Source organism: Doryrhamphus excisus, chromosome 18, assembly GCF_030265055.1.
Source record: "Doryrhamphus excisus isolate RoL2022-K1 chromosome 18, RoL_Dexc_1.0, whole genome shotgun sequence".
Taxonomy (NCBI): domain Eukaryota; kingdom Metazoa; phylum Chordata; class Actinopteri; order Syngnathiformes; family Syngnathidae; genus Doryrhamphus; species Doryrhamphus excisus.
The window spans coordinates 329,732-350,495 of NC_080483.1; the positions used below are offsets into that span (position 1 = coordinate 329,732).

General features: G+C 45.7%; 1 protein-coding gene across 3 annotated transcripts; it reads right to left on the reverse strand.

Annotated features, from left to right (window-relative positions):
- Positions 1–199: 199 nt before the first annotated feature.
- prkcda (protein kinase C, delta a) lies at positions 200–13,717 on the reverse strand. 3 transcript variants are annotated; one of them, XM_058055284.1, is made up of 18 exons: positions 13,593–13,717; positions 10,246–10,379; positions 9,988–10,187; positions 9,849–9,915; positions 8,990–9,146; positions 8,573–8,604; positions 7,520–7,605; positions 6,249–6,378; positions 6,071–6,171; positions 5,211–5,307; positions 4,989–5,119; positions 4,455–4,628; positions 4,280–4,371; positions 3,159–3,221; positions 2,891–3,029; positions 1,848–2,036; positions 1,312–1,440; positions 200–1,217 (listed from the first exon to the last, which is right to left on the reverse strand). In XM_058055284.1, the coding sequence occupies exons 2-18, from the start codon at positions 10,352–10,354 to the stop codon at positions 1,059–1,061; spliced, it is 2,055 nt and encodes a 684-aa protein (XP_057911267.1). In that variant the 5' UTR covers positions 10,355–10,379; positions 13,593–13,717; the 3' UTR covers positions 200–1,058. The 3 variants fall into 3 exon arrangements, with proteins under 3 accessions (XP_057911267.1, XP_057911268.1, XP_057911269.1); XM_058055285.1 differs by having other exon boundaries at positions 10,246–10,376; positions 13,593–13,695; XM_058055286.1 differs by lacking the exon at positions 10,246–10,379 and having other exon boundaries at positions 13,593–13,674.
- Between the last annotated feature and the right edge of the window lie 7,047 nt (positions 13,718–20,764).

Sequence of the window (20,764 nt, forward strand, 5' to 3'; positions counted from 1 at the left end):
TTTGTTTCCTGCCAACGCAAAAATCTATTTCTTTAAAACTCCATATATATTTTATAATGTGTTTTTTATGTTGTCATTATGGGATGTATGTATAACATTGTGAGGACAAATATTTTGGAATAAAATGTGGGAAGAGCACTGTTAAAACATAATAAAATAATTTCATAATTAAAAATTGACCATCCAACTCAGGTGCGGTTTGAAGTATTTGATGTTTTTTAATTACATGCAAAAGATGGAGACCGTAAAAAAAAAAAAACATCCACAGCTACCAATATACATGTTACACCAATATACACTTTATCTATATATACACAATATCAGCTACTTTTATTAGCGCCCTAACATCCAGCCAAAGGAAGGAATTGCACAAAAATAAAACAGTAAAATATAGAATCCCTTTTTCGTTGATCTGCCCTGTGTGCACATTTCATGAAGAACTGATTTATTTGAAAGATTTCCATTATTTGCTGGTTTGAACTGAGCACTACACAAGAACAACATAAGATGGCAGTAGTGACAAACTCTGGTTGGTGTGTCCAAACTCCTTCTACCAAGTGGCCACATGCTGACAAATGAAATAATTTGGGCCTAAATGAGTAGAAGAGGCATAAAACCAAACATGTATGCAACTACTCTCAGTAGCGTTTTTGCCTTTTCCTGTAAATTGGCTATCTAGATGCTGGTCTAGATAGCCGCAGGTTGCGGAATCAAAGCATTTTGAAATTGATGGAATATTTTATTAAAATAAACAAATCACACTTTGGACACCCCTGCATTAAATGTAATGTAGGAGTTCTTCAGCCTACCACCTATTATTAATATTATTACGTATTACATGCATGCACACAAATGCAATAAGGTTGATATATACAGTACCGGTTCCTGTTATTGCGCTAACAATCTACTTGTACCCAAAGGCGAGTCACGTGTGCTTACAGTAAGGTCACCGTACGCTGCTGGTGGACCAGCTGATTGGCAAGTTGAACCATGTGACAAGAGACGTGAATTGTACCTAAAGACGAGGCACGTGGCCCCTAACACTATTCATCGGAGATTTACTTCTCTAAAAGGAGCTCCATCTTGGGGTTGATGAAAGAAAAGCCGGCAAATGCGGACTGGTCCATGGAGTCGATGAAGTTCTTGTCACTGTAGGACAGGCGAGGCTTCTCGCTCAGGAACTCTCGATCAAAGTTGCTGCAATCATTGGCTGCTCGCTGTCATCAACGCAAAATGGACACGCTCAGCACCACACTTGAAAGAACAGCGACACAATACGTGTGTGTGTGTGTGTGTGTGTGTGTGTCGTACCACTTTGGGCTTGAAGGGTGGCTCCACCTCTTTGTTCTCCAAGGCCTGCCAGTCGATGGACTTGAAGAAGGCGTGTAAGCGGATATTACCCATGATGCCCAGCCTGCGTGTTGGGTCTCTTTCAAACAGCTGCAGAGAGACAAATTCAATGAAGATGGGAAAACAACGTCTACATTCAATTCTTCTTGTCACCCCACCACATCATGTACATGACATGTTTACGCTCCGTGTAAATGTTTAGAGCGGGTGAAAAATGTCATCATGTATATTTTACGCTGTTGGATCTTTCCTCATTCAATCCCAGCCATTTTCCAAAAGACATTCCTCGACTTCCGACGCAGCCCCGCACACAAGCAAAGTTCCCCCTGCGCTTAAAGTGTGACATCGTGCTACATAGTGTCTGCACGCTACCGTGCTTCCCTTCAACACGTTGCCTTGTCCACGCAACTCACCCGAAGACACCCCCGTGACCCTACTTAGAGCCTGCTTAAGATCCAACAGTGCCGTGATCAGGGGTGTATAGCGACGGTACAGACCCGCTCCAGCAGCTCCTTGGCCTCCTTGTTGATCCAGCGGGGATAGTGGGGGGTGTCCATGCGGATGGACTCAAACAACTCATCCTCGTCGTCTCCGTGGAAGGGGGATTGTCCGACAAGCATTTCATACAGCAGCACGCCAAACGACCACCAGTCCACGGAGAAAGAATATTTCTGGCCCAGCAGGATCTGCCGTCAAACATCACAAGACAAATCAGCCTCCTCAGGTAAGACATAGTAACACTTTTTCATCTGAAATGGGAGAACATCAACGTCAAGCTAGCAAGAGGGTTTACAAGGAGAGAACATTTTTATGGGCTCAGCGTAATTCCCAGACGGAAGAGTGGCTAGTAGCTAGCTCTCCATTTGGCTACCAAGACTCAAGATACTGGTTTGCAGTCCTTTTTTTGGATGAGGACTGAAGCACACGTCTTGTGCTGGAAGACGGAAGTGTTCTATGCTGCTGCCGCCCGAATAAGGGGAGGAAAATGGACGGATGCGTTAAACAGCCGTATTGGAGCCAACTGAGCATTTTTGTTGTTGTATTTTGTCTCCCACAGATCCTCCCGACCAACTTATTTTGCGTTGTCGCTTTGAGGAAAAGCGATTGTTGCAACATGAAAAAACCTCCTGCTGGAGCAGCGTCACAGTAGATGTGTTCCTTGGTGAGGGGTCTAGTGCCTGTCCTACTGAACACCAACCAACCCTGTCCAGAGTGTCCACATTCACATTTACAATGCTTTTCCTGTATTTGCCAGTTCATTTAGGCATTTTTATGCTTGAAAATGCTTCATTTAGACCAGAAATTAGCTTAAATGTGTTGTTTTTAAACTAATAATAGGCTGCTTTTAACCCCCAAACAGCCATTGTTTAGTACATTTTGTAAAACCGTCAATATAGTGAGGCAGCCATAAACCAACTGCGACATTGCGAGGGACGGCTGGACTGTACTTCGCTCAGCAGCAAGTATCTATCCAGTAAGGGAGACGTTATCACATAGCAGCAAGTAGCCATCCAGTAAGGGACGTTATCACATCACTCACCTCGGGGGCGATGTAGTCAGGGGTGCCACAGAAGGTGGTGGCGCGGTTCTCTCCGAAGACGTTCTCCTTGCACATGCCAAAGTCAGCTATTTTTATGTGTCCTTCGTGATCCAGCATCACGTTGTCTAACTTTAGGTCCCTGAAAAAACCAACAACACAGCGAGGGTAAGACATTTTAAAAAGTGATTTCATTCAGAGTCATTTAGAGACCTTTTTTTTTTTTTTTTAAATACAGTCCAGATCTTGAGACAAAAGCATGCTGTCTGACCTGTAGATGATCCCTTTGGAATGCAAGAACTGAAGGCCACAAATGATCTCAGCCGAGTAAAACCTGGAAAGACAAAGATGAGGCAGAGACAAGATGGATGTCAGCAAGTCGCCGCTGGGCAGGAGGCCAGACGCCGGCGACGACGACCCGTTTCAGCACAGACGTGAATTATTGAGCGGGACGTGCGTGCCAACTGGTAGGAAAGGTAGTAATTCTGCTATCAGGTGAAACCCGAGAGGGTAGTCACGCGTGTCAGGTACACAAGTACACACAAGGAAAAACAACTATTACATAACGGACCAATTCAATTCACCCTTTCAATTCTGTGACGTAATAATAATAATAATAATAATAATAATAATAATAATAATGGATTGCATTGTATAGCGCTTTCCAAGGCAACCAAAGCACTTGACAATGACTCCTCAGTCACACACTGGTGGTGGCCAACTACATCTGTAGCTACAGCTGCACCAGTATGGGCAGCACTGGAGGCAAGGTGGGACATAACAGGGACTGGGTGGAGGCAGTCAGGATCAAACCGCCAACCTGCTGGTGTCTGGACGACCTGCTCTACCTCCTGAGCCCCTGCTGCCCTTGGTAGTCTCTTTTTAGCTGTTTTTATATCTTTAGAACGCACAGAAAAGAGACAGGCGTGTGTTGATGTCTCACATAGGTTTGTGGATTCCAAAGAAATTGTACTTGTCCTTTAAAAGCTTTACTGTGGAGTCCTACAAGTGCAATGAATCATGTTGCTTTTGGCAATGTGGCTGTAGGCAGTCTCAAGACAGGCTTGATGTGATGTACCTGAAGTGCAGCAAACAAGGCCATCCAAGCATCAAAATGTGTGGCGGGTGGGGGAAATGTGGTAACCGATACCTCCTTCTACAAACTGCACAAAGCACTTAGACCAGCTGAGTCCTTACAAGGTCAATGTTGCTCGTGAGCAACAGTGAAAGGACACCAGCCCGACCTCAGCCCATCAAGGTGCCCCCCAAAAAACCCATAAAGGGAGAAAGACAAAGAGAGAGGACACGCAGACTAAACACTAGATGGTCTGTGCTCGCATCGGCTTTCCATTAGAGACGACGCTGTGTCATGGAGGCAGAGTCCTTTCTTACGTGGCTCTGCAGACATCAAAACGTCCTTTTTCCTGAATGTGAAACATGAGGTCTCCTCCGTTCAGGTACTCCATCACAAAGAACAGATGCTCCTGCAGGGAAGGAGGAGGAGGAGCACCCTTGTGAGTTGTCACCGCAGGCGAGATAGGACGACAGGACAGTAAGTATGTCCTACCTTGGTCTGGAAAGTTGAGTAAAGGTGTGTGAGGAAAGGGTTTTCCCAGGCGAGAGCCAAGACTCTCTTCTCCACCATGGTGCACTCCACGTCGTCATCCATCAGCACCACGTCCTTCTTCAGAGCTTTCACTGCAAAGTACTCTTCCTGACCTTTCAGCTCTGCCAAGAGAACCTGACACACAAATCATGGTTCCAAATGATGACATGATGATTATGATACACAGAAATGTCTCCTTTACCGTTGTTAATTGCCTTCTAGTCCAGGATTCCTTATTTACAATGAAATCTTTTTGTAGAGCATAGAAAAAACATTGAAGACCTTTCAGGCATAAAATAACACCCCTATAGTCACCTTTACTTTCCTATTACCATACCAATACATAGACCTAATAAGACATATTATGACATAAAAGCCATGTCCCTGGCTTTTAATGTGCACCCAATGGGCAATGGGACCCCCCCTGAATGCTTGTACTGTTACAGCCCTAGTATCGATCAAGCCTGGATGGCGTTGAACACGATAGCTGCTCACCTTGCCAAAGCTGCCTTTCCCCAGGACCTTCTGGAAGACAAAGTCGTCCACGTTGATGCGGGTCAGATGGGTCAGGCGAGTCTGAGGCTGAGGACTGGACCCACCCCATATTCTGCTATAGTGACTTGAATCTAGTGAACAAACGTTATTCCGTGCTATGAATTAGTCAGTACTGTATATTCCTGTATATATTCCCGCTTGGACGGACAGGCTCCCACTGACCGTTGATGTCCAGTTCCGACAGCTTATTAACCTCATCGTAGATTCCAATGTCAGGCAGATTTGGAAGGTTTGGATCAGAACGGCGAGTGAAAGATTTCTGGTGGTGAAAAAGAAGAAATCATTCTCCAAGAAGACACCAGGACACGGCATCCACACACGCGTGTCATGATGGTAAGACATTCATGAACCACACAGTACATGAAAATGATCCTTTTGCTGGCCTCATTGTATCGCCATGTATATGCATGTCTGTATCTGTTATTATTATTATTATTTATTATTACTTATCTTCTTTTGGGAGCCAGGCAACGACATTTCGTTGGCAATTTCACTACTGTGTTTTTGTGCAATGACAATAAAGGGAGTCTATCTATAGAACAAGGGCATACAGTTGCTTTGTCTCGGTGTGTGGAGGCAGGGCGGGGCCGCTAGAGTATATTAAACTTGTATATTATAATATTCTATAATATATAATATGAGGCCGTGCAGTAACTATGTTGTGGCCCACGGTAAAAACGTCAGTTCCACCATGAAAACGACCAACCAGCCCTCGTCAGTTCATCATTTTATGCTCTGTTGGTTAAACAATGCCAAAAAAAGCTTAATTTTACCTGTAATACACACCCTTTTTTTGATGAGAACTTATGCAAATCAGCCAATGATGTCACATAGCCCCGCCCCCTGGGTCCGTGACCACCTCACAGGCCACATCGGCACCACAGGGTGCCCAAATAACTCTAATATAATAACTATAATAACCCCTACAATATCTACTACCTTTGTAGTACTTTGTAGTAATGTTGATGAAGATTTGATTGACAGCCGCCAGTTAAAGGGTCACGTCGGGTGTTTGCTCTCACCTGGCTGACTTGTGTAAGCGCTTCAGCGAGAAGCTTCTGGTTGATGCCACAAAGGTTTGCCACTTTATCCTGACACTTGTGGTGAACGTTCATGCAACAATCTGCAAACACAACCAAGACCAGATTCCAACTTCGGCGCCGGTCAGGGGTCGGGTCCTCCATGTCTGCCGGGTGTTACCTTCGCATTTCAGGCCCTGCTTGACCAGACCCCACAGCATGCTTCCACAGTGGTCACAGAAAGTGGGACTCATGTAGTTGTGGGTCTTGAAGCGATGCGGCATGTCGATGTTGAAGCGCTCCTTCTGGAACTGCAGGGACAAGCGAGATCGGCCGTCGCCGTTACTGACCCGTGATGGTGGAATCCGCGTGAGGGCTCTGCAACACCTCATAGGTCCGCGCATCTGCCTCATCTTAGCACCTTTCACAACTCCGTGTTAAGATCCCAAATTCTGGTGTTGTTCCTGGAGGTGTCTTCATAGACCCCGCCCCAGCTTGCATTTCCCACAGTGTGGATATTTGTACTTGATCAATTCCATCAAGCTCTTATCTGGGTCAGTCGGTCTTTGAACGTCTTTATCCTTAATATTGATGACCTTATACGACATGGACTTTGACTGACGTCTGCCTTTGTTGTCAAGTAACCCAGGAACTTATGCCCCCAGAAAAAATGAAATCACTAATTCTCTTAAAGGGGAACTACGCCTTTTGGGGGAATTTTGCCCATCATTCACAATCCTTATGTGAATTATGTGAAACACGTACACATATTTCTTTCCCTTTTCTGTACCTTATAACACGAGAAAAACAAGACAATACGAGCTAGCTAAAATGGACGTCATTGGCACACAGGTGCAGTGTTCCATTTTCCATTGCTGACTTGTACGTATATTAAGTGGGCTACAGCCATCTTGGTATTGTAGCAGCTAACGCCTAGCACTATATTTCTATCAGAATAACACAACGCCTCGCTATAGCACACAACAACATGATTCTCTGCCTAGAGGTGACAGGAAGTAGACAGGAAGTTGACGGAAGTAGCTTTAGTTCCAATCTATGGGTATGTGGGCCAAGGAAAGAAGTTCCAATAATGTTTTAAATCATCCAAATAGGGTGAGATACTGCAACTATTACACATTATCATCAACTTGTTCATGCATGATTACATGATGGATATAAAACTATAAAATGTTGGGGGTTTTTGGTAGTCGATATAGCTGTGTCCCAATGACGTGCATTGTTAGCAGGCTCATATTAACTCATTTTCTGGCATTATATTGAACAGAAAAGTGAAAGACACGTGTTCATGTTTGACATAAGAATTATAAATGATGGGCAAAAGTCCCAAAAGTGTAGTACCCCTTTAAAGAGACATGACAGTTGGAGACGAGTGTGAATGTGTACATTGTGAGTGTGAGTGCATTTTGTGTCGTGCGGAGATGTGTTACGTACCACAGTGTCCCGACTGTTGGCAGCAGTGCCGGTGCATCTGCCAATGATTTTGTCGATACATTTCTTGTGGATGGCTGCGTTGCATTCTGGCCAAGAGACATTGGAAACGTCAGTCTGAGCAACGGAACGGAAAACCCAAATCCAATATTTACAAATGTGGGGCTAGACACCCTACTACAGCGGTACGTTTGTTCTAGGGGTTTAACACCACATTTCAAGAGCTCGTGACAAAAACAAAACACATATTAATCTTGTTGCTTCTGCCCTGAAAAATGACATGAAAAGGCTTACTTCCTGTGTATGAGCAATCACTGCCAGTAAAACATACAATACCCCTCACAACACAATATTAGTCATTGTTATTATTAATGTGAATATGTCACATTCTAGACCTGAATTGCTTCACTATATTTTTCACCAAAATAGTAGTCATGCCAAAATGTTGAGTTGCTGCTGGATGTTCACAGTATCCCGTCATGCTGGAAGTTTCTTTTCTCTTCCACAAGAGGTTTAAGACAACAATGGATGAAGCAAGTGCAGTACAAGCATTCTATATCTTATATAAATATCTTTCCACAGCCGTATGTTTAGTGTGGGGGCGGTGGTGATGGCACCCACATACAGTCAAACAGGCTATCAACCTCTTTGCACTCATTGAGAATTAAAAGAAGAATTGAAGGATAAGCAACTCCAGACTCATTTACACTTAGAATCGTCATCTCCACGTCTTAAGGGTTAAGTCCATGTTGTAAAAGTTTTCTATTTCATCTCCAAAGGCTGAAATCTTGGCTATAATGACTGCAAACATCCTCTGCCACGGACACAGACGCTGTGTTTGTTTATCTGAGTGACCCTGGACTGCGAGAACTAGCTTGTCATGGCTGGCACCATCCACTATAAATGTCATTTTTCTTCTTTTATAGTCAATGAAATTGAACATCAATTTACCGTTCAATTTCAAATACAAATCAAACAATGCAGGAAATAATTACATATAACATATTTCAGCCATGTTGATGAATCATGTCAGGTTTAGAAGTTAGAATGACTTACGTCTGCATTTGTAGCCTTGCTTGTTGAGTCCCCTGTGAGGAACAGGAAACACATTAGCGTACTACCAAAGTGTGATGACATCAGTGAATAATTGGCCGATGGATCCTTTGCACGTGAGAATCAGCAACTGTGGTGCGCCCCTGCTGGTTTGCGTAACTATTCCCCTTGTGCATCAACTTCCTGTCATGTGAGACCACAAAGAGTCTGACCAGTTTTAAGTGGAGCTGTGCCATCATTAGGTTGAACATGTCAACGGCACAACTAGTGGGCGGTGCGCTTGGAGTGGAGAACTGCACTTTCTTCAAAAGCATGACAGAAATCAGACTGAGTGAGTGGAACCACAAGATCCCCCCCCCCCCCCCCACTTGAATTCCCATGGTGTTTTGTTTATAGGAGCAGAAAGTAGGCTGCACCAACCAGACGAACTCTCTGCACACAGAGCAGAATGTGGGCTGCCTGAAGAAGGTGGCGATGAACTCGTGGTTCTTGATAAAGTGGATCTTGGCTTGCTTGATGGCACCTCGTCTGCGATTTAGGGTCGGGGCCTCTTCTTCTTTGGCTGCCTGCTTACTCTCTGTAAGAGACAGCAGAGTGAATGACACCATAATCCACTTTTTACATTTATTTCATAGTTCATATGCTCTGCTGCAAGCCGCTGCATTGGAGGAGTGCAGGAAAAGTGTGTGTTTATGTGTGTGTTTATGTGTGTGTACTTGTTGCAAGGATGACAGATAAGGCCTGGTATTTGATGAATGTTCAGTGAGGCGACTGCAGAAAAAAAAATGGCCACCCACTTTCCTCGCTTGCTCTGAAAACCCATTTTTCTCAATCGGTACTTGCAAGGTCCACAGGGGTCTGACTGTAGGACGTGACACGTTTAGGTCTGGGCTCCACTTTCTTCTTTATTCCTCAGTAACTCAATACGGTTTTATACTGGCCTGCAACTTGTACTGTATACTAAATCCCTCGCCTTGCTTAAAGTTTTACCATTCCAACACAAAATATTACTAAAAATATATATATTAAAAAATAATAGCTGGCCTAAATCTGTCTATAGTGTCCCAATGGTGCTTTTCCTTAGAATATAGGTTCTACTGCATACAACATTCCTAGCATTACTTATAATTTTATCATTGCAACCTGCAATAATATCAAAATAAGTTAATTTGCAACGAAAGGGTACTTGGAATACGTACTTGATTACTACTCAGTCCTGTAAGTACACATGTTTGCTAAAGAGTAAAATATAATAACAGCATATACGTGATCTCTTTACCTGAATCCGCTCCTTCCAAAAAGTACTGCACTGCCATCATCACCTTACCAGAAGGATGGAGATCCACCTGAGCACACACGTAGGAACCATGACAGGCGTGCCACAGCTTGGCAACACAGGCCCAGCTGAGGCGTCCTACCCAGAATTCAGCGCGGCCGTTGGCTTTCTTGCAGCGCTCGGCAAGCACAGACACGCCAACCGTGACCTCGGCCAGGGGCTCCTCCGCCGTCTTCATCAGCAGTACTTCCAGCACACGGCCCTCGTAGATGTGCGCGTCAAAACTGGCCTTCCAGGCGGGATACATGGTGGGCTTCCGCTGGACAAGGGTCTTGCCTCGTTCTGGGGAAGACAATTAACGTGACTTTCCTGGAGGCTTTGCTCATGCAGACGTTCTCACCAGTGGTCAAGGCCTCCTTCATCTTGATCGCACAGAAAGGGGGATCGGGCAGGGGGGCCAGGACGCCCAGCTCAAAGGCGTTGAAGGCGATCCTCAAGAAAGGAGGCATGGTGACAAGTACCAGGACTCACCTGCTGGCAAAGACACAAGAACCAGGGAGTGTTACCTGGATGGGGGACATATCAGATGACACCCCAGGCTATCATACGCCGCATCCAGACTGGTGCCTTTTTTTTGTTTTTTTACAATATTTGTATTTTGAGCAGACATGGACAGACAAAGTGTGTATTTTTGTCAGTGGACCAAATTTTAAATTGCTATTTGTTTTAGCATTTTATTTATTTTTTGTAATGTTACTGTAAACATACATTTTATACATTGACTTTTAACAATTTCATTTCAAAATATTTCTATTATATCAACTTTTTTATTAAATCAAAAAGACCCTTTGTGTCAAATTCTGCCAAAAAAAATTGGCATTTTTGCCGTCGGATTCAATTTAAAATTCAATTTTGTATTACTTATTTTTTATATTTGCTAACATATTTTTATTTTATTATTTTTATTCATGTTATTATGACTTAAAATTATATTATTAATTAAATTATTAATTTTGTAAAAATATATATATATATATATATTTACCTTTTACCTTTTTAGTAAAAAAATTATTAAGTTACAAATAGTTTTTTATTAAATCAAAAAGACTGTCAATTTTGACAGGAAAAAAATCAAATTTTTTGTTGTCAGATTCAATTTAAAATTAATATATATATGCTACTTATTAATTTTTTTAAATATAATAATGATTATTCATTCTGAAGAAAAATATTCTAAATAGAATTCTACCAGTGTCCCCCTGAGGGCAACCATAAGTGAACACGGTGAAAAGCGGTTTGACACCCCTGGCCGACCCAGCCAAAGGCACCCGTGCGAGTCCAGCCCAGTCTGTGTGTACAGCATGTGGGGAGGGAGCTTGAACGTCAAAGATGCGAGCCTCAACACGTCCCCGCTCCAAGAACAAGCCTTTAGCGCTCCATGGGAAGCTCTGCAATTCCAAACCTGTAACCGCCCACACTTGCACCAGAAAAGCAACACGGGGAGAGAAAAATGTGCAGTAATAAAGAGAAGTGGCGGCGGCGGTGTTGGGGGCGGGGCTTCCTGCACCAAAGTCACTGATTGACTGTGGCTGCTGCGTTTGGAAGTAGAATCAATACACACAATGTACTGCGTGATCGGGGCCGGCGATGATCGATTGGTGTCCCCGCACTCTTTTCATTTGATGTGCATCTCCGTGCCTTTCTCCAAAACACGACATGTGACATACTGTACTTCCTGTTCATACAATACAGACCACATGTCGCCTCCTTGCAGTGTGTGTTCACTGAATGACACAAACGTGTGGTTGCCAGCAAGGACTGTTACTTCACCCTTCTTAGCTAACACACAATCTTAGCTAACAGGTTCATTGCAACAAAAGAGCACCGGGCTTCCCAATAACCGTTGTACGCTGCATCGGATGGTTGGGGTTGAATACGATATGGTTTCTAAATCCTTGGTGAGTCTAAACACTCTCCTCTACGTTCAATCTGTCACCTTTTGGAAAAAGAGGATCTCAAGGGGTCGGATGACTCGCCAAATAGGGCAAAACCGATCCCTCGTGCTCCATCTTCTTGTTCTCTGGCAAACTTCTATTTTGAAGTTTTGCATTTTCATTTGAGTTTTTTCCTTACAAAAAAAACAAATCGTAAAGAAGATATTATTCACCAATTCAGACATTTTAGTATGATTTATTTGATCAAAAAAATATTATCTGCACGATATATATTTTCAGATTTTTAAACTGATCTTTTCCGCAGTTTTTCTTTTTTTTTAGTTTAGCTTTCCTCGAAACACATGCTGTACACTAATAATGCTATTACTACTAATAATTACAAATTTCCCCACTGAGGGACGAATAAAGGCATATCTTAATAATCATGAAATAATACAACAGCAATATCAATGACAGTACAAATAATACATCTAACAATAATAAATATTATTACTGCATTATTCTATTGATGCATTACAATTACTTTATCTTTCCACAAATAATATATGAAGAAAATATAGAAAATAATATATACTGTATATACATTTCTGTGTTATTATATTATACTAATATATTATACTAGCTTGGGCTGCACGGTCACCGAGTGGTTAGCACCGGAGTTCACCGTAGTTTAATTATTATACTAGCTCCTAGCTCCAGCATACCCTGCAACTCTAATAAGGAGAAGCCATATAAGATAGATGGATATATATTTTTTAATTATCCATCCATTTCCTCCGCTTATCCGGGTCCAGGTCACGGGGGCAGCAGTCTCAGTAGGGAAGCCCAGACTTCCCAGTCCCCGGCCACCTCCTCCAGCTCCACCGGGAGGACACCAAGGCGTTCCGTTCCGTTCTTAAATTATATATTCATAAAATAAATACTAATATTACAATTTATTTACAGAATATTTATATAACAATCAGTATTTGGTGATCATTTTTATACAATATAATTAATTGTATAATTAATCCCATCAAGGAAGAGTGCACTACTGGGCTGCTCCCTGCAGGGGCGCTGTTGGTTCAGTCCTAACTCATCCCCAAGACTCACCTCGGTGGACATTCTCCTGATATTTGCTAGTTTATACTCCATAACGACTCCTAGAAGTTATTCCACTTCTATTAAGTCTTGCTGAGCCTTAGAAAACGGAAGACAACAGACTTTGTTTCTTCTTCTATGGTTTGGAGCGTCACATGGTTCCGTCTGTGTGTCTGTTCACAGCGCCACACGTAGGTGAGCCTTGTGTATTACATCCTTTTCACTCACTCAATTCAACTATTTACTTAATTGTTGTCAAGCCGCCACGTTCCGGTGTGGACAGGAAGCAAGCCAAAGATCCTCTATATGACAGGAGCGTTATACTGTATAATTTTGATGCTCTTTACTTGTTAGTGTTTAAGGACGAGTGGTATAGAAACCAGATAGATGGGAACGAATATACTGAACTGACAAACAAATCAAGTTTAATGTAAACAACACAACATGACAGATTTCATGGGCGCCAATGGCAAAAGTTGGTTGGTGAACTTTAGTTGACATTCACCATTTCATCAACACATCTTCCTACTTTTAATGCCAAATAAACTAACAAACTAGCAGCATCGCATCAAGCTAGCTAACGTCACACTCATCCAAAGGTGACTCTAAAGTCTCGACAAAGATGTTTTTGTTGTTGTTTTTCATGTAAACGTTCACACATAAAAGGCTGCGAAGGGCTCGACAAAGCAACGGAATCCAAGTTAAGTCTTACCTTGTTGTTGTTTGGAGTACCGTCAACTTGTTCTTGTTTGTCTTCGCCTCCTTTTTTCCCTCCTACCCTCTGATTGAGGAAGTGCGGCGGCGGTGGCAGCGCGCGCTCCCGCTCTCTGGCGGGACCATCGTGACGTCTACCTGACGCCCGCGCGCACACGCGAACGCGCCTCCATGAAGGCGGGTTGTCCAGTCTCGGTTTAGATTTCCATGTCAAGTACGCCGCTTTTCTTCATCCGATTTTTGTACCGCTGATCCACATTAAAAGGCTTTGTAGCTTACTATGTTTTGGGTTTTTATTCCAAAATAAAAATAATATAAGCGGTAGAAAATGAATGAATGAATGAATAAGCTCACTGGGGCAACTCCAGAGTAGAGCAGGTCCACCACCAGTGGAGGAGTTTGCTTCAGGAACATAAATTGCAGGCTAGTCTAGTCAGAATGTTTCACCCTCTCGCACAAGTTGGAGCTCCTTTCCCATCAGAGAAGTGGCGCCGCAAGAAGACCAGGTCGCCTCAAGAAGGCCAGGTCGCCTCAAGAAGGCCAGGTCGCCGCAAGGAGACCAGGTCGCTGCCAGAAGACCAGGTCGCCGCCAGAAGACCAGGTCGCCGCCAGAAGGCCAGGTCGCCGCAGGGAGACCAGGTCGCCGCAAGAAGGCCAGGTCGCCGCAAGGAGACCAGGTCGCCGCAAGAAGACCAGGTCGCCGCCAGAAGACCAGGTCGCCCGCCCTCGACCGCCACCCGAAACACCACAGGTGGTTGGTCCGCGGGCCAGGCCCCACGGTGAAGGTCCGCCCACGGGGCACTCACCTGGCTTCAGAGTGAGGCCCCCTCTGACCCACATTCCTTCCACTTGTTTTTTTCTTGGGGTCTTCTGAATCCCTCTTGGGTCCATCACCCAGGAAGTGTTTTCCTTGGGAGGTCCTACCAATATGGCCCCCAGACACCATAGCTCCACAGTAAGGCTGATTCATAGAGGAACTAAAGGGTCTATTGTTTGTCGTTATCTTTGGAAAGCCAAGGATACATTAGCTAAAATGTCATCCTCGTTCATGCCACCACCCATGATGAGCTAGCACTCGCTGTTTTAGTCTCATTTGACGCTATCGGGTACTTAGGTACTTAGGTACTTAGGTATGTAAACCAACATAGTGGTGTGGACAGAAGATTTACAAATCATTATGTAAACAACACATGACTTATGTTATTCTGTTGTCTTTTATTTTCCTCGTGTACCAGTGGAATAGCATCCTTTTTCAAAATACGTTTATAGCGTACTTTCAAGCCGAAGGGTTCTTGTAAAAGGTCTTGCCTCATCGCAGTCATCAGCGAAAACGAGAACTCCTTCTCTGCACAAAGCTTCCTCTTTTGGAAAAGAAAACCCATTTCCAGTATGACTGGGATACGATGAACATCCAGCAGCAACACAACATTTTGGCATGACTACTACCGACTACCTGGAGAAGCCTTTGGCCAACCCAGGAGCTACTTTGAATTTACCGTTGGCTTTCAAAAATGGAACAATGTGGAAGATAACGACAAACAATATCTAATAAATCAGAGCAAAGTTGATGCACCCTTTACATAATAATAATGATGATGAAATATAGGATTATTCGAAGTAACTCCACACCGAGACAAGAGTACACAGAACGCTTATGGGGGCGCTTGCAGTTAAAAGACACACATACACACACACACACACACACACACAAATACATAAGATAGGACCTTAATGAGGAGGTAGGAAGCATGACGCCGCCTCCAGCCTCTTTTGTTGTTGTGAAGGAAGAGCGTTCTTCTGAAATATATCAACTATGTCCTCCTATAACGTATATGGTGCTTATGCATCATGGCTGGTGGGACATCACAGGGACATCTATCCAACGTCCATACTCCCCCCCCCAGTCATGCTGAAAACAACATGAATTCATGCAATCATAGAGCAACTAAACCATGTTTACAGTATGGCATCATGGGCCCCAAACAGGGCGTCTCTCCTCTTATACACGCAGGAAGTCAACGTTGGGTGAGCACACATGAAGACCTTCACACTCACCATCTGGCATTACCAGACACATGTGAATGCACACAGCAGCTCAACAATGCACGCTGCCGGGTCATGTGACAGGTGTGGAATGTGATGACCTCCGTGAGAATCATGGTATCGTGCTTCCTGGGGTCGGTTGACACGCCACTCGTATCAGTCGGATCCTTTCTGACACGTTTTGAAAGATTTTGGAGCTTGAAAACTAAGCTTCCAAATTGGGTCCCGGTAGAACCGGAGCAGGTCCTGGTTGGCATCGCCAGCAGTAAGTCCAGCCTGATCACGCTGACCTCCACCAAGGCTGCTTTGTCACATGTTCTCTTTGTCATTGCATGGACACGGTTTCTAGCAGCAGCCAAGGCGTGGAGGCAGTCCGGTTCTGGGCCTTAAGATCTGGTCTCTGCTATTTGCAGACGATGTGGTCCTGATGGCCTCATGGGGATTATGTCTTCCAGCTGGTCTGGGAACGCCTGGAACTGGAGGAGGTGGCCGGGGGGACCGGGAAGTCTGGGGGGTGATAAAACATTTGGAACTAAAAGGTTAGGTTGCTGTTCAAAAATGATAACAAATCCAATCTCGATCTTTGTGGACAACTGGAACTTGGTGGACGTGAGACTGGAACTTGGCCGCCGTGAGACTGGAACTTGGCCGCCGTGAGACTGGAACTTGGCCGCCGTGAGACTGGAACTCGGCCGCCGTGAGACTGGAACTCGGCCGCCGTGAGACTGGAACTCGGCCGCCGTGAGACTGGAACTCGGCCGCCGTGAGACTGGAACTCGGCCGCCGTGAGACTGGAACTCGGTAGACGTGAGACTGGAACTCGGTAGACGTGAGACTGGAACTCGGTAGCCGTGAGACTGGAACTCGGTGGACGTGAGACTGGAACTCGGTGGACGTGAGACTGGAACTCGGTGGACGTGAGACTGGAACTCGGTGGACGTGAGACTGGAACTCGGTGGACGTGAGACTGGAACTCGGTGGACGTGAGACTGGAACTCGGTCGCCGTGAGACTGGAACTCGGTCGCCGTGAGACTGGAACTCGGTGGACGTGAGACTGGAACTCGGTAGACGCGAGACTGGAACTCGGCGGACGCGAGACTGGAACTCGGCGGACGCGAGACTGGAACTCGGCGGACGCGAGACTGGAACTCGGTAGAGGTGAGACTGGAACTCGGTAGAGGTGAGACTGGAACTCGGTGGACGTGAGACTGGAACTCGGCGGACGCGAGACTGGAACTCGGCGGACGCGAGACTGGAACTCGGCGGACGCGAGACTGGAACTCGGCGGACGCGAGACTGGAACTCGGCGGACGCGAGACTGGAACTCGGCGGACGCGAGACTGGAACTCGGTAGACGTGAGACTGGAACTCGGTAGACGTGAGACTGGAACTCGGTAGACGTGACGATGGAACTCGGTAGACGTGAGACTGGAACTCGGCGGACGCGAGACTGGAACTCGGCGGACGCGAGACTGGAACTCGGCGGACGCGAGACTGGAACTCGGGCGGACGCGAGACTGGAACTCGGGCGGACGCGAGACTGGAACTCGGCGGACGCGAGACTGGAACTCGGCGGACGCGAGACTGGAACTCGGCGGACGCGAGACTGGAACTCGGCGGACGCGAGACTGGAACTCGGTAGAGGTGATGATGGAACTCGGTAGACGTGAGACTGGAACTCGGTAGACGTGAGACTGGAACTCGGTAGACGTGACGATGGAACTCGGTAGACGTGAGACTGGAACTCGGCGGACGCGAGACTGGAACTCGGCGGACGCGAGACTGGAACTCGGCGGACGCGAGACTGGAACTCGGGCGGACGCGAGACTGGAACTCGGGCGGACGCGAGACTGGAACTCGGGCGGACGCGAGACTGGAACTCGGCGGACGCGAGACTGGAACTCGGCGGACGCGAGACTGGAACTCGGCGGACGCGAGACTGGAACTCGGCGGACGCGAGACTGGAACTCGGTAGAGGTGATGATGGAACTCGGTAGACGTGAGACTGGAACTCGGTAGACGTGAGACTGGAACTCGGTAGACGTGACGATGGAACTCGGTAGACGTGAGACTGGAACTCGGCGGACGCGAGACTGGAACTCGGCGGACGCGAGACTGGAACTCGGCGGACGCGAGACTGGAACTCGGGCGGACGCGAGACTGGAACTCGGGCGGACGCGAGACTGGAACTCGGGCGGACGCGAGACTGGAACTCGGCGGACGCGAGACTGGAACTCGGCGGACGCGAGACTGGAACTCGGCGGACGCGAGACTGGAACTCGGCGGACGCGAGACTGGAACTCGGTAGAGGTGATGATGGAACTCGGTAGACGTGAGACTGGAACTCGGTAGACGTGAGACTGGAACTCGGTAGACGTGACGATGGAACTCGGTAGACGTGAGACTGGAACTCGGCGGACGCGAGACTGGAACTCGGCGGACGCGAGACTGGAACTCGGCGGACGCGAGACTGGAACTCGGTAGAGGTGATGATGGAACTTGGTAGACGTGAGACTGGAACTAGGTAGACGTGAGACTGGAACTCGGTAGACGTGACGATGGAACTTGGTAGACGTGAGACTGGAACTTGGTAGACGTGAGACTGGAACTCGGTAGACGTGACGATGGAACTTGGTAGACGTGAGACTGGAACTTGGTAGACGTGAGACTGGAACTTGGTAGACGTGAGACTGGAACTCGGTGGACGTGAGACTGGAACTCGGTAGACGTGAGACTGGAACTCGGTAGCCGTGAGACTGGAACTTGGTAGCCGTGTGTTAGAACGTTTTGTAGCGCCAAGAAGGTTCCAAGTGTCCTTCCTCCAGACGAGGAGCTTTGAAGCAGCCGTCTCATCAGCACCAAGCGCCCCCTCAAGCGAGCTAAAATAAGCCCTTCTTTGGCTTCAGCTGCCGACCTCGATGCTCCGCCCCCCCCAGAGAGCCGCAGATGACAGAACGGTCACATCCAACACATCGCGGTACACAGTGGGGGGGGGGGGGGGGGGCAGGGGGGGTTGTTTGTCCTGCTGAAGGAGGAAGCCGTGTATTTAAAGCATCCAGGGAGGAGGGAAAGGTGTAACGTGGGCTGCAAAGACTTAGCAAAGTAGGACATGAGAGCACATTGCTTTCCTCTTTCCGCTTGGCAGCCTCCCAGCCGTACACCAGATACACCAGATACACCAGACGAGGCTACGCCGACACGCACCAAAACCACGTTGTTCTTTTAGCATCATTTCCTCCTGACAATTTGCCCACACCACATGGCCAAGGAGGAAAAGCGCAATGGAGGACGTCCTGAGCGTCCATTCCCAACCCCCGTTCCCGTGACACACCAATGCATGACAGGAAGTGATCCAGTTTCACTCCACTGCTCCAATAACTCAAACCTTGTGTGAGTCTTGGCCTAATAAAAGGTTGGCAAACACTCGTTCTGACCAGGGGTGGGCAAACTACGGCCCGGGGGCCACATCCGGCCCGCCAAGTGTTTGAATACGGCCCGCCCAATCTTTCCAAAGTATTTCATTTAAAGTCAACATACAACCTGGCATCATGGCCTGAGCCAACCTTTTGATGGTTGTATCAATTTCGTTTTTTGACATGGTCTGTTGTTTACAAAGTGCTCCTGAAAAAAGGGACACAAGCACATAATAATATTAATAATTATTATTATTATTATTAGATTATTATAATTATTATATTAATGCTAATTATTATATTAATTATATATAATATTATTGTTATATTTGCATATTTACATAATAATAATATAATAATTATTATTTTAATTTCTTGTAATTATAATATTTTATTATTTTTTAAATATAAATATAAAATAATAAATAATAATAGCAGATTGCATGACAATTTTACAGATACAATAATACCAGGTGGACTGTTACGTGTAAAATATATAGTCTGCCCCCCCCCCCTTGTAAATCTTGTCATATCAATGCGGCCCGCGAGTCAAAAAGTTTGCCCACCCCTGGTCTAGACCAGTCGTTCTGAAGACCTTTCCCTTTCTTGCTCAAGATGGGACCAATGATGCTTTTTCCACATTTCTGACCAATAACTGTACTTCGAATGTACTTCGAATGTACTTGTAATGTTGTATTCTGGTGTTGCATCATGCCAACGTTTCACATCATGAGGTAAGTGAGCCCTAAAAGACGTTTGGGATGGCTCAGAACGCAAAACTGCAAAACCATTTCTTTGTGATGTCACAGAGGAGTGGACTACCTTATATGGGCGTGGCTGTAGGCCAGATACACTCTCTGCCCTCCCCCAAGCTAGCAGTGGCTCATACGGGAAAGCCACATTTGTTTACGATTCCTAACACCAGGCCAAGCGGTCGGAGTTCCTGTGTTGGACGTACAAGCAGGTTGGAAAAGGAGGAGAAAGAAGTCACAAAAGTGCAGCTTTTCATTGATTTCCTTTTAGCATGGCCGGCTAACCATTTGTCAGCGGCATTGGTCCAACGTTATTGTGTGGGATTGATCGGCATTGCTTGTGCCGGCGGCAACCTGGACGTGAGCTGGGATGATCACTGAGCTGCTGCATGACCGTAAAAAAAACAACAAAAACCCTCTGTCTCTTCTATCTAACGCAGGGCCAATCAAGATCAACATAAAGATGCTCTGTTTTGACAAGAGGTATCACTTTGACATGACTTTCAAGCACGGTGGTACACACATCCATTAATTTGGGCTGGTGGACCCAACAAATATTCCCATTAGCACGCAATAAGGTGATCGGATTTATTCCCACATGTATGAGTATTTGGGAGCAAGCAGGAGGTGAGAGAGGGTACAAATAGAGTATAGTACAGGGGTGGGCAAACTACGTCCCGGGGGCCGCATCCGGCCCGCCAAGTGTTTGAATACGGCCCGCCCAATCTTTCCAAAGTATTTCATTTAAAGTCAACATACAACCTGGCATCATGGCCTGAGCCAACCTTTTGATGGTTGTATCAATTTCGTTGTTTGACATGGTCTGTTGTTTACAAAGTGCTCCTGAAAAAAGGGACACAAGCACATAATAATAATAAAAAAACTTAAAATAATAATTATTATATTATTATTATAACTATTATGATTATTATATTTATTATATTAATGCTAATTATTATAT